General features: G+C 47.8%; 1 protein-coding gene across 3 annotated transcripts in view; it reads left to right on the forward strand.

The window, feature by feature from the left end:
• LOC134342904 (protein TMEPAI-like) overlaps window positions 1–11,500 on the forward strand; it is a 94,135-nt gene extending 82,635 nt beyond the window's left edge. For 2 of the 3 annotated variants that reach the window (XM_063041584.1, XM_063041586.1), the window contains one exon: window positions 5,857–11,500. In XM_063041584.1, coding sequence (XP_062897654.1) covers window positions 5,857–6,402 — 546 coding nt within the window. In that variant the 3' untranslated portion in view covers window positions 6,403–11,500. The remainder of the gene's footprint in view (window positions 1–5,856) is intronic. The other variant, XM_063041585.1, reaches the window with a different exon arrangement.
• The last annotated feature ends 2,713 nt before the right edge of the window (window positions 11,501–14,213 follow it).

The following is a 14,213-nucleotide window of genomic DNA, read 5'->3' on the forward strand; positions in this document are numbered from 1 at the left end:
TCTGCTGTAATAGTAAAAGAGAAAAGATGAGCATTAGCCTTCTGCAGAATGTTTTGTAGTGTTTTGAAGCATTGCTCTGCTGCATGTCGTTGGGTTCTCCAGTACAATACATAGAAACAGAGTACTGTCTTCCTGGGAACTGATCTCCTTCCTCTCCCCAAGGATTCTGGGTCAGTAAGGGCTTCAAAGATTACTGGGAGAAGACAGGAGAATGGGGTTGAGAGAGGTAATAAATCGGTCATGATGGAATGGCTTAATTCAAGACTACAAATGCTGGTATCTGGAGGAACTCAATGAGTTAGACAATGTCTGTGAATGGACATTGTCTAGTTAGAGAAAACAGTTTGCAAGCTGGAAGCAGAAAGTTTGATTCTGACCGGATATTTTGCAGAGGGTCACAACCATTCCATGCCGTAGCTAGTGTGAGAAGTGGAAGTTGCCTCCTGTTGGAATGGACTTGGGCAGCTTTGCATCTGGCTGTCGGGTTTGACAAAGCCAGCATCCCAATGGAAGGCATTGCAATCCCCAACACCACGTTAATAAACACAGGAACCAGGAGAAGCCTCCGAGTGCTCAGGCACTGTTGCTAATCATGTCCGTGGAGCTGCAGGAGTTCGCAGTCAGTAAAGTGATTAACTGGATGCGCACACAAAATGCTGGATGAACCGAGCAGTTCAGCAGCATCTATGGAGGGGAATAAGTAGTTGATGTTTTAGACCAAGATCCTTTATAACACTGCCAGGCCTGCTGACTCCCTCACCATTTTGTGTGTGTGTTGCTCTGAATTTCCAGTATCTGCACAATCTCTTGCGTTTATGATAAATAATGTTCTGTTTTGAGAATATTGGTTGAGATAGATGTCAGTGGAGATGGGAAGAGTGTCATAAGGACAAGTCCCCCACCCAGTGATGAACAGTTCACTGTTCTGGAAAAGCTCATTGGGTTTGTAGCCAGTGTTCCATCAGGGACAGAGCTTTGTCCACATTCCTCTGCCTTCTGAGGTTTATAACTGTTTGCATTGAGCTAAGACTGTGAGTAGAGGTCGATGGGTGTTTCCCACTGCAGGCAGCTCTGCACTAAAATCCTTCTCCCAGATGGGCCATCCATCAGTAGGGTGTTTAGTGGAGTGCTGGTGGGAGCCAGTCACTCAGACCTCACCACAGAGGCCAAGGGCAGCTCCCGCTAAGACTGTTTTGGCCCGGGCAGTGGGGAGAGGAACACTGGCCGTGATCTGCTTTTTGCATTCCCGTCTCTTCCACCTCCTGGAGCTCAACATTCCTGAGTCTCTCTCACACGTAGTCGGGGCAACTTCCTCCTCCTCTGTGTGTACGAAGGGAGCTTGGGGCCAGCCGGCAGGCAACAGAACCGGCAAGTGGAGTGTAGGCGGCAAGGATGGAAGCCCCAACCCATTCTTACCTGGTTGTGCATTTCAGCCTGTTAGCAACAGGATAATCTGTTGGTGATGTTAGTCGAGTGCTAGGTGTTACTGGCCTGGACACGAGGGAACATTCTTGCTTCTCCTCAAGTGGTTAATTGTATAAACAGAGAATGTATGTTAAAATAATTAACAAGAACAAATGTAGTAATGGTCCCGTGAGCTGTCATGAGAACAATTTCTGAATAATGAATTTAAAGATTACCTGCAATGCACCGTACTGAAGGATTTTGATTGCTTTTTCCCCCTGGCACTGTATGTTAGAGCGAAATGACTCATTCAAGAGATTCTGCAGATGCTGGGAATCTGGAGCAACACACACCAAATACTGGAGGAGCTTAGGAGATCGGGCAGCATCTTTGGGAGGGGAATGAACAGTTGACGTTTCTGACTGAAAAGAAAGGGGGCAGAGGTCAGAGTAAGGTGCTGGGAGGAGCACAGTCTGGCAGGTGATAGCTGAGACCAGTCAAGGGGAGAGGGCCGGTGAAATAAGCAGCTGGAAGGGCTGAAGAAGGAATCTGCTTGGGGAGGACAGTAGTATAAAGGGAAGAAATGGTGAACCAAAGGGAGATGTACCCCTTCTCCTCCCCCACCCTCATGACCTAATCATCACCTCCCCCCCCCCCAGACCTAACCATCACCTCCCCCACCCTCGGACCTAACCATCACCTCCCCCACCCTCATGACCTAACCATCATCTCCCCCACCCTCAGACCTAACCATCATCTCCCCCACCCTCATGACCTAACCATCACCTCCCCCACCCTCATGACCTAACCATCACCTCCCTTCAGCCCCTCACCTCTTGGCCTCACCTATCACCACCTCCCACTCCCTCTCGCCCTATCTTATTCTGACTTCTACCCCTTTCTTTTCCAGTCCTGATGAAGGGTCTCGGCCTGAAACAACAATTGCTTATTCCCCTCATTAGGAGCTGCCTGACCTGCTGAGTTTTGAGTTCTTGGTATCAAGCTGAGGATAGTTTAACGGATCTCTCACCCCCACCCCTTCATGGTGTAGTAGAGAGAGTGGTGACAACTTGAGACCATTCCTTTTTCTGGCTGCCGGGGGGTAAAGGACAGGAGAACAGGCGTCACAAAATGTTCTTGTAAACACTAGCATCCATCCAGCTTCACACACATGGATACAGTGTGTTTACAAGCAAGGAGCTAATCTTTCTGCCAGCATTTGTCACCAGCATTTTCTGCCACCGTGTGGCGAGGGGAGATGAGGTGTGGAAATGGGAGGATAGGGTGCGAGGGAACGTGCTCAGGAACCCTGAAGGTAGCAGATAGGTAAGCTGGGTAAGAGGACACACAGGGCTCTCTATCGGCTGCGTCGTTGTGCCAGAATAGAAGTTTGTAAAGTCGTAAGGGGTATGGATAAGGAGGTCATCCTCTTTACCCTGAGGTGGGAAGTCCAAAGCTAGACTGTCCAGATAACAAGGTAAGAGAGGTACCTATTTTACACGGAAGGTCATGGGTATCTGGAATGAGGTGGTTGAGCAGGTGCATTTGCAGCATTTAGGAAGCATTTGTAGATGGAGGGGAAGGGTTTGGAGGTTCATGGGCTGACTGCAGGCAACTGGGAACAGTAAGGGGTGTGATTTCTACAGTGGGGCCAGAGTGCCTGTTTCTGTGAGACCACGGCTGCAGCACCCTGAGAGTTGCAGGAAGGGTTTGGCAGCACGACAGGAGTACAGGGCGACGAGGATGAACGGAGTTGTACAGTACAGCGCACTGCAGTTTAGCTGTGAGGCAGGACCAGGTGGGCATGGATTGTCCTCACCAGAGCGGGAGGCTGGGGCAACCTCACCGAGGGGCAGAAGGTGACGAGGGAGGGCCAGGGTCTCTGAGCAGTTCGGTAAACAGAAAGGAGAAACCAGGCAGGTGGTGCTGGGATACAGAACAACACAACTAACTGCTGGAGCAACTCGAGCAGCATCTGGGGAGGTAGGTACTGACTGAGTATGTAAAGGGTAAATGTCCAGTTTGTACACGTGAGGGGGAGCGGTGAGATGGAGCCTGGGGGGGAGGTGGGGTTGGGGGGAGGAGGTGGGGTGACAGGTTTGAAGTGGGTGGTGAGCAGTTTTGGGGGTGGGAGAAGAAGACCGAGGAAGGAAAATGAACGAGGATGTGGGTGATGGGCAGGTGGAACCAGGTTGGAGGGGTAAGTGGGTGATGGGCAGGTGGTACTGTGTTGTCAGTAAATTTATAGATGGCATTTGAGCTGTGTCCAGCCACATAACCATGGGTGTAGAGAGAGTAGAGCAGTAGGCTGAGCACGCATCCTTGAGGTTATTTCCAATCCAGACTGTCGTCTCCAGGTGGTGAAATCAAAGGTCCTGTTGCAGAGAGAGCTACAGAAGCCCAGCTTTTTGAAGCTTGTTGATTTGTACTGAGGGTGTGATTGTGTTGAATACTGAGGTGTAAATAATCGGCAGCCTGATGTAGATATTGCTGTTGTCCAGGTGATCCAAGGCCAGTGAGATTGCATCCACTGTAGACCTATTGTGGTGATAGGCAAATTGCCACAGGTCCAGGTCCTTGCTGAGGCAGGAGTTGTTCCTAACCAGAACCAAACTCTTAAAGCACTTTGTTATAATAGATGCAAGTGCCATTGGGAGATAACTGGAGGCAGCTCGCTCTGCCTTTCTTGGGCACTGGCATGATTCATGCCCTTTTGAAGCAGATGGGAACCTCTGGCTACAGCAGTGAGAGATTGAAGTTTTCCTTGAGCACTCCTGCCAGTTGGTCGGTGCCCTACCAAGTACGCCATCGGGTCCTGACGCCTTTCACTCTCTTGAAAGATGTTCTGATGTGTCCAAAGTATGGGACTGGGATGGCACGTCACAGTAAGCATTCTTGGTGGTGGTGTAACAGTGGTCAAGTGTTCCACAGGTGATATGTTGGTGGTGTTAGTTCAGAGACAACTTCAAGCTGGCCTAGTTGAAATCTCCCACAATGTTAGGGAAGTCGTTCCTGCTGATTACGTTGCTGGGATCCTCCAGTGCCTGCCTGACATTGGCCTGAGGTGGATTGTACACCACTACCAGGATGATGGTGGCAAACTCCCTTGACAGATAAAATGGACAGTTGACCACTAGATGTTCCAGGTCAGATGAGCAGGACTGAGACAGAACTGTCATGTTCATGCACCACGATAAGTTAATTATAAAGCATGCTCCACCTTCTCCACCTTTAAAAGGCTGAGCTGTTCCATCTTTTAGAGAATGGTGAAGCCATCAGGCTGTAGCGCTGCATCTGAAATTGTGCCATGACTCCATAAAACAGAGTGCACAGCAGTCTCTGATGTCCCCCTGGTACAGCAATCTTGCTCTGAGGTCGTCAGTTTTATTTTCCAGAGATTGTGCATCCGTTGGCAGGATAGTGGGGGGTGGAAGCCTAAGCCTTCTGTGTTACAATCATACCTGTAGACAGGTGTAGCGTCCCAGCTTCCGTTTTCTTAAAAGGGAACTGCATTCATGACCTGAGTCTGCCTTATAAGGTTCATCAATTTTGAATTGTGCCCCAGAATTTTTCCCTGTAACTTATTACTCCATCCCCATCTAATTTCCCCACATTCTACCACCCACCTATACTAGGGGCGAATGACTGTGGCCAATTAACCAACCTCTCCAAGAGCTGGGGGGGGCGGGGGGGGGGAAGAAGGCATGCCCCATTTCCACCCAGTAGATGATGTCTGGAGACAGCAAGTTCTTCCAGCTGGTCTCCTGAATGTTTGTTGATATGCCAGGATCTCCTCCGCCTGTACATTGCATTTGGCTGCAGGAGATGAGGAACTGCTGCGTGCTTGTTTTTGCAAGAATGTGGCTTCAGGGCAGTGTCTGGTTCACCGTCACTCTTCAGGGCGTGTAGGTACTGTGTTTGCACCCTGGCACCAAAGGAGCATTATCTCGCTTCACTAGTATTGAATAACAATTGAGCTTGAACTTCATTAACGGCTGTGTGACCACACAAACTAAAGCCAGACTGTTCCCCAAGGAAGCTCCAATGCACAGGATCGCAGAAGGCATTGTAGACTCAACAACATAGACCATGGTGGCACAGCCCTCCCTGCCACTGAGGGTGCCCATCATTAACCACCCCCGCCATCCTGGACATGCCCTCTTCTTATTACGAGCCTCATGGAGGAGGTACGGGAGCCTGAAGCCCCACATTCAATGTTTTAGGAACAGCTTCTTCCCCTCCGCCATCAGATTTCTGAAATGTTTATCAACCTAGCTCACTGTTCCTCTTTTTACACAATATTTATTTTTGATGTCTTGCACTGCACTGCAGTCACACATTCGACATTAGTCAGTGATAATAAGCCTGATTCTTGTTCTTTGCCAGGTTTTCGACTTTAATGCCGGGTGCCTCTCAGGAGGAACATGACTGACTGCCTGTCTTCTCTTCCAGCAGCAGATCTACACGCCCAGGTCGACGGACAGGCTGACAGTGCCATCGTTCTTGCACCGTGACCGGTTCAGTCGCTTCCAGCCCACCTACCCCTACCTGCAGCACGAGATTGACCTCCCCCCCACCATCTCGCTGTCAGATGGCGAGGAGCCCCCTCCCTACCAGGGTCCGTGCACCCTCCAGCTCCGTGACCCCGAGCAGCAGATGGAACTGAACCGGGAGTCGGTGCGGGCTCCCCCGAACAGGACTATTTTCGACAGTGACCTGATAGACACGTCCATTTATAATGCGGGACCCTGCCCGCCGAGCAGTAACTCGGGCATCAGTGCCACCAGCTACAGTAGCAACGGCCGCATGGGAGGACCTCCGCCCACTTACAATGAGGTCATCGGCCACTACCCAGGGTCAACGTTTTTCCAGCACCAGCAGGGCCACGGTGTTCATTCTGTGATGGGCAGCAGCAGATCAGAGCAATCTCAGAACAATGGCCTTGAAGGGACAGTTCTCCGGAACAACAAAGATAAAAAGACGGGACATCCCTTCTGAGACCAACTTTGTGCACTTCGACGTAAGCCAGAGAGCGTTGGGTGAACAGGAGGATGAGCCCGGCTGTGCTCACTATCTCCCACTCCCTGCCCCCTGCCCCTACCTCCCACCCCATCATCACCACCACCACCACCACCACCCACCCTCCCCCTCAACACTCCTTCGTTGTATAAAATACTTAGTTACATTGCATCTGAATCAAAAACTTGAGCATAAAGATTCAGATGGTTCTATGAGCTACATTAGATAAGGGAGTTCAAATACCCTGTTTAAACTAAGGTCTCGTAACACAATGTGCGTAAAATGCTGTCTTTAATTACCTTAACTTTAAAGAAACATTTGCACAAAATTTTATGTTTGGAAAAACTTGCAATATGTCTAATGAGAAATTTGCATGTGGAAGCAGGCGTATTTTTGTAACTGAAATGGCCTATATGTTTAGTTCCCAGATGAGAGAGATGGCAGTTTTTTGAGTGCCGTATCAATATGTCTCTAACATTCTGTATTTAAAAAAAAGACAGGGGTTTAGAGTTATTTATGAACACTTTTAAAACATTGCACTATTTTGTAATATGAGTAACAAGCAGATGCTTGTAATAGCAATGGCCTCCAGTGTCTGCCACAGACATACAAGCGAGCAAATACGGTCTTCATTATAGAAATGCTGAGCTACGCGCAGCTGTAGGTAAAATCCTACAGGCCCTGGCTCCATTGGGAAGAGAAATTGCATTTATACTAGAACATAGAGCAAAGCTAAAGCATTACATGACATTCAAAATAAAATTCTGCTACAAAGCTAGATAATGGGATTTGCAAGGAAGCTTCTCTTGTGACTCTGAGGTGACAGACCTAATACTGTGAATCCAGTGTGCAGTACAGCTTAAACAAAAAAACTTGTCAGGCTGCAAGATGGTTGGGGAAGATAACCAAAGACATTGAGTCCTTTTTATGCCTAGTGTTGGGAGGGGGGATAAGGCACCATTTTGTGACAGTTCTGCTATCTTTTAGCAGGTGCATACACGTGCAGAACCATTTTGTGAGACCATTCCCTTTGTTATGGAGACTAGGCTAATCTTCACTGCCCAAGCGATGGGGGTGGAGACAGGAGCCTGTCAAAAATTAGAACCAGTCTGCACGTTTTGGAACTCTGACACCGTCAGAGCTAGGTGCAGTTTATTTCGCTTCCCCCCACCCCCACACACACACACACACACCCACCCCAAGTCTATGGTTGAAATATAGTCTGTATACAGTGGTTCCACATTGCAGAATAATTCCATTGTAGTCACCTCAGTTAGCTTTGAGCTCAAAATTCCCTAATTAAGGACTCGGGAAAGTGGGGGAATCAAAATAGGGATAATTGATTGGGAAAAAGAAGGCAAGAGTGAGATTTTTTAAAATTGAAAATCTTTGCATTTTGAACACCACAACTGGCTACAATTTTTTGAATTATGATGGTAGAGAGTCTGACTACTTCCCTCTCTGTATGAAATCTCCCACAATGATAGAGAAGTTGCTCAGTTGGTTGTGGAGAGGGGAGGAGTCCACAATTTGACCTAAAACAATTATTCAGAGTGACATGTTATGCAGGGGATTGAGAATTCTCATTGGTCAAAAGTCCTGATAGCTTTCCATTGCATTTGGGCATTTTTTTTTAATTGAGTTGCTTTTGAAATGTTCTTGCCTCGGTCAAGGTATCTGGTAGGAAGGTTTGAAGTTTTCAGTTGTAACCTGGTGTCTATAGTATAAGCTTTCCCTGGTTCTCAGAATTAGCAGTTTCAGAGACAAAAGCTTCCCCCAAAGTCCAACCTTTAAAATGAGCTCACGCCTCAGAATGGCATCCAGTTGCAATTTGTTGCATTATTGGAGAAATAAAGTTGAAAATGGTGAGTGAATGTGGTATGAATCCATCTTTTTGGTTTATGGTGGTGCCCATTACTTCACTCCTTGTGTATGATATGCCCTTCGAAGAATTCTCTATAGCAATGGGCTACAGAAAAAGGAAGTTGCTACCTGATAGCTGGAAACAGAATTTGGATGCATGAGACGTCATTTGCAAATGGCATAAATCACTTTGGATATTAGTGTGATGTCTTGTCTACACCATCATTTCCAGTATCCTGGTCTTTTATGAATATATTTGAATTGTTAACTTTAAATCTATTTTAATATCTGCTGCCCCACATAATGGGTAACATGATCCTGTAACACTTACTGGCCCAGATTGATCTCTTAAGTTGTCCTCACGAGAGTTCAGACCCATTTTTCATTGTCAGTACCTCGTTGCAGTTCGATGCACCAAAACTGGTACAGTATATGGCTGCTGGACCGAGGGTGCAGAGTTACAGTGTGTCCACCCACGCTCCTAAATATCAGATAGCTTGGCTATTTGCTCAAACACAGAAACAGTAGGTATCTTTTTATCCGAACAGTTTCCCAACGCATGGGCTGGATTAAAATAATCCTGGAGCTGGCGGTACGTCTAGTCGGTGGCGCTCTTCATCAATCCTTTCTCCAAAGGATTAGTGCTCTTCCCGTCTGCTCCTTCTGCTCTCCCGCTGGTGGTTTCCAGCCGCAATTTTCCTTTTAATCTTTCAGAAATCCTTCCATATGTGTGTGTATGAATCGCTGTTGGTGTGCTGGCCCGTGTTGACATACAGGAACACACACCCCACCCCTTCCCAACCGGGGGTTGCATTCTCTGAAATTACTGCACTAACCTTTCACCATCCTGGATTTTATGATTTGTGCATAGTTATTACAGTTTCCTTGTGTTTTTTTTTAATTGCCTGATCGAGGCAGTTTTTGTTTTGATGTTGGGCCTATTGAGAGTTCTACAGGCTGGGAGAGGAACTGTGTGCAATCCGGAAGGGGAGAAGAGACATGAGCTTATTTTTAAGATTTCAGCTTTGTTAACCCCCTCCCAGGCTCTGTAAATGTGCCTCGTTTAAATTGCTGCTTTGACCAATTCTCGCCCTTCCTTTTTCTCTGTCTCTGGTGCTGTGTATAACTTGAATATATTATGCAAATATCCTATGCACATATTATGGATATTGTATGAATAGCATGTAGTTTAAACAATAGTGTTAACCAAAATGAACGGAATCTGTGACACCAAGCCTGCAGCGCCGTTGCATACTGTTACAGTCTGAATCTGTTTGGGCTAGTCGAGATGGATTAAAGAGGAACCATTAAAGGCGTAGTTATTTTGCCAGGTTTATTTTCAATTATCATTCTCACAATAAACGGCAACCAACGGTAAGACCCCCAGCCCCCTTCGTTCTTCATTCTGCTATACTGAATTTGGATTTTTTTTTATTTCGTTGGGGCTGCAACACGGTGCCTGTAGGTCCTGAATAATTCAGATTGATGGGTCTACGGTCCAGGGCGGCAGGCGCTGGGGTGGGCTGGGTTCTTTAAAGAATGACTGGGGCCGAAGTAGCACAAGGGTCTGAAGCAACAACCAGTCTACAGCCAGAGGAATTCAGCGGGCCGTGCGGGAGGATAGGCATTTCCGACTGTCTGCACCCCACTCCCCTCCCGCTGCGGGATCGAGAAGCTGGGTGTAGGTTTTCATTAATTCATCTATCAGTCGCTCTCATTAAATTCCAACCACATTGACTGAATGTATTGCAGCTGGTGCGATGGACGTATGGGTGCCTAGTGTAGAGGGAGGGACGGGAGTGGGTGCTGCTCTCACGTTATGTCTGACTGACACCCATTTGTTCTCCCCCACCCCCCATTCCTTCTTCCAGAAAGTAGAGCTGGCCGCGGGGGGGTTAAATTAAAGAAACATATTTGTACTAAACCTGATCCAAGCCGGTCATCGCTATGAAAGGTGTGGTACAGTAGTTTACATTGCCGGCCCTGCGCAACCCTCCCACGGGCGCAGTGATTTGCAGAACAGCACGAAGGTGCAGTCACCCGGTCCTGTGAGGAGACGGCGGTATCCCCTCATACTCAGCCTTCGCTCATTTTAGTCCCGACCGCAGGAAATAAACGTACTTTCAAAGCCGAAAGCCTGGAGTTCGCCGCAACGGCCCCAGGAACCTCCAACACCTCCCATTGGGACAGGGCTGTGGGGGCACCGCGGTCTGAGCATAGCATCATGTCCCTCGTTACAGTCACCGGCACCGTTCTCTCCCTGGAGCCCGGAGCAGGCAGCACTGAGCAGTGATCACCCAGCTGACTGCAGCCCGACTGTTCCAGGAAAATTCCCCCACAAAAGGCTCCCGGCCGTTTGGAGAAGAAGCTGATTTACCTGAGCTTGAACCGCCTCCCAGCTGTGACCCGGAGTGGAAACTCCCAGTGTAGACTGGGAAAGGGTTCACTAAGTTAACTCAACGTGAGTGTCTGACACCGTTCCAGATTTTCAGTGTCGAAACCATTATAGTTGCCTTAAGTTTAGGCAAGGCTTTAATTTTGTATTTTTAAAATCGAGCTTTTCTTTTCAACAGTCTGCTTACAATTACTGGTCAACATTTGTGTAAAATAAATACTGCACTTTTCAAGCTGAGGAAAGGATAGTTTATCCGTGTAGTGAGTAGCTTCGCTATACTGGCCTTTCCAAAGAAGATCCCTTTTTAAAGAACATTTGACCAATGTTTCCCCCAGACAACCAGGCCAGCACCGACTAGATGGGCCGAAGTGTCTCTATGTAGGCCTCTGTGACTGACAAATGAACATTGTCAGTAGGATTCCAGTTACTCGTATATCTCCACCAGTGACCCCTCTCGTGTGCACAGACACCGGTACTGTATTTGTTCAGTGAGCCGAGCTCCCAGAGGGGGCCTTCGGTGGGAGCGGTAACGAAGGAGGTGAGGTACCAAGCAGTGTCTCTGGAATACGGGGTTCCAGACAAAACGATCACCCCCGAGCCCAGCGTTGCGGCAGTGTGGGTGCTGTTAAGCGTTGGGTGATAGACCGACCCACCCTCGCTCACACCCAAACCCTCCACCCTCCCCGGGACCGCCTACTTTTATGGTTTAACATATTTGTAAAATGGTTCAAGTGACAATATTAATCAGTTTTTTTTTGTTTTCAGACGATTGTGGTCGATTTTATAGCGATCACGTTTAAAACTACAAAAACACTTTAAATAAAGATGAAAAGTTAACGAAGTGCGTGGGTTGTCGTTAATGGAGGTGAAGGGGATGGGGTTATTCTCTCGCCGGCTGAATGTTGCGTGGGTGGCGGGTGTGTGGGATGTGTCACTGTCTAACCCGGGTTGGGACATTGCAAGGGAAGGAAGTGTTCTGTAACTTAACGCACCTGTGCGGATCCATGCTACAGGCGGGGAAGAGGAGGGCGAGGTGTGGCGTTCTGGATTGGGAGGAGCTCCCAGGACCCAGAATCGCCAGAAATAACCTGTCACGCACGGTAGTAAGTTGTCCGGGACCTACCAGAGCCGAGTAACCTGGTCAACCAGATAGACGGGGATACAGAGAAGCGCGTTATAAACCAGGAGATACATTCGCCAACGCAAAAAAACACGCTCAAGAATGAGATGCTGTTTGTTACCGAAAAGTTTACGGTAGCTCCCTGGAAGCCCTTTGGGACCGGTGGGTGTACAACGTGGATGTAACAATATTAGAAAATGGGAGCAGGATTCAGCCCTCAAACCGGTCGCATCATTCCATCTGAATTTACAGCGACACGTGGGAAGTCAGGGAGCCTCACAGCCCTTCTGCAAGATGTGCGAAATCTGGGAGCTTCGTGGTCTCCCGGGTGACTACATCTGCGGGAAGTGTCCCCGCAGACCGGGTCATAGAACTGGAGCGGGGAGGCTCCATTGGGGATTTGCTTTTACTGAGGTGCTTACACCCAAAGTATAGGCTTCGGATAGATGGGTGGCCACCAAGAGAAGGGAGAGGAATAGGAAGCAATGCGGGGTTTCCCCAGTGGCCATTCACTGCAGAAGCAAGTCTACCTTTTGGAAGCTGCTGGGAGATGGGCTGTCAGAGCACAGCAGCACTGACCGGCTTTGAGGCTCTGCTGGGAAGGCTAAAGTCAGGCGGAGCAACAGTGATAGGAGACTCAATACCAAGAGAGACAGACAGGAGATTCAGTGGCTGCAGGAGAAATTCCAGAATCTGTGCTACCTCCTTGGGTGCAGGGTCGAGAACATCTCAGAGTGGTTGTAGGATCTTCTGGAGGAGGAGGTTGAGCAGCATATATTGGCAGCAATGACATGGCTAGGAAGGGGTAAGAGGGCCTGCACGGTGAATATAGGGAGTTAGGAAAGAGGCTGAAGAGTGGAAACTCCAGGTAACAATCCCTGGGTGGCTCCTGGTGCCACCTGGTAGTCAGGGCAGGAGTGGAAAGATAGCTGGATGAATACATGCCTGAGGCAGGGAGCAGGGTTTCAGGTTCGGATCTTTGGAACGTCTTCTGGGATAGGAGTCATCTGCACAAGAAGGACGGGTTGCATTTTAATCTCAGGGGAGCCGATATCCAAGCAGGTAGGTTTGCTACTGTTACTCAGGAGGGTTTAAACAGTGGGGCCGGGTGTGGTATCTAGAGCACCAGGTCAAAAAGTGGAGGGATTGAGAGGAAGATCGATAGCATGACCAGGACGAACAGGTAATAGACACAGTGGAACAGAGGGGAGTATTTTAATGCTAGGAATATTACGTGTAAGGATGATGAACTTAAGAGCATGGATCTGTAAATGAAACTGTGGTGCTGTGGCCTTAACAAAAACTTGGTTGTGAGAGGGAAAGTAATGGATGCTTAATGTTCCAGAGTTTCGATCTTATAGAAAAGATGGAGAGGAGGGTAATATGGGGGTGGTGAAGATGCAGTATTAATCAGAGACAATGCACTCAGAGGGGACATAATGGAAGGCTCACCCACTGAGCAGATATAGATAAAACTCCAAAATAAGAAGGTGCAATCACTTTGATGGGATTATATCCAATAGCTACTGGGATGTTGATAAACAAATACGTAGGCTTATTAGGGAAATATGTAAAAACAATGGGTTGTTGTAGGTTACCTCAACCTCCTTAATATAGATTTGGACCTCCTTCATATAAAAGGTTTAAAACCAGAGGACTTAGGGGCTGATTAAGGCCATTCAGCCCATTGAGTCTGCTCTGCCATTCCATCATGCATTTCATCATGGCAGACGTATTACCATTCTCAACCCATTCTCCCCGTAACCCAATGACTTGGGCTCTACAGCCATCTGTGGCAATAAATTCCACAGATTTACTCCCCTCTGGCTAAAGAAATTCCTTCTCATCTCTGTTCTAAATGGATGTCTCTATATTCTGACATTTTGCCCTCTGGTGCTAGACTCACCCACTCTATAGGAAACATTCTCTCCACATCCATTCTATCTAGGCCTTTCATTATTCAATGGCTTTCAGTGAGATCCCCACCCTCACCTCTCATTCTTCTAAACTCTAGTGAGTACAGGCCCAGGGCCATCAAATGCTCCTCATTCATTAACCCTTTCATTTTCAGAATAATTCTCATGAGTCTCCTCGGGACCTTCTCCAATGCCAGCATATCTTTTCGTAAATAAGGGGCACAAAACTGCTTACAATACTCCCAAGTGTGGTGCGATAATGCCTTGTAAAGCTTCAGTATTATATCCTTGGTTTTATATTTCAGTCCTCTTTGCCTTCGTTACCACCAACTCAACCTACAAGTTAACCTTAAGGGAATCCTGCACAAGGACTGATTTTTGAATTACCTCCCCATTTAGAAAATAGTCTACGCTTTTATTCCTTCTACAAAAGTCCATGACCATATTGCATCTGCCACTTCTTTGCCCATTCTCCCAATCTGTCCAAGTCCTTCTG

This window comes from Mobula hypostoma, chromosome 2, assembly GCF_963921235.1.
Source record: "Mobula hypostoma chromosome 2, sMobHyp1.1, whole genome shotgun sequence".
In the NCBI taxonomy this organism is placed as follows: domain Eukaryota; kingdom Metazoa; phylum Chordata; class Chondrichthyes; order Myliobatiformes; family Myliobatidae; genus Mobula; species Mobula hypostoma.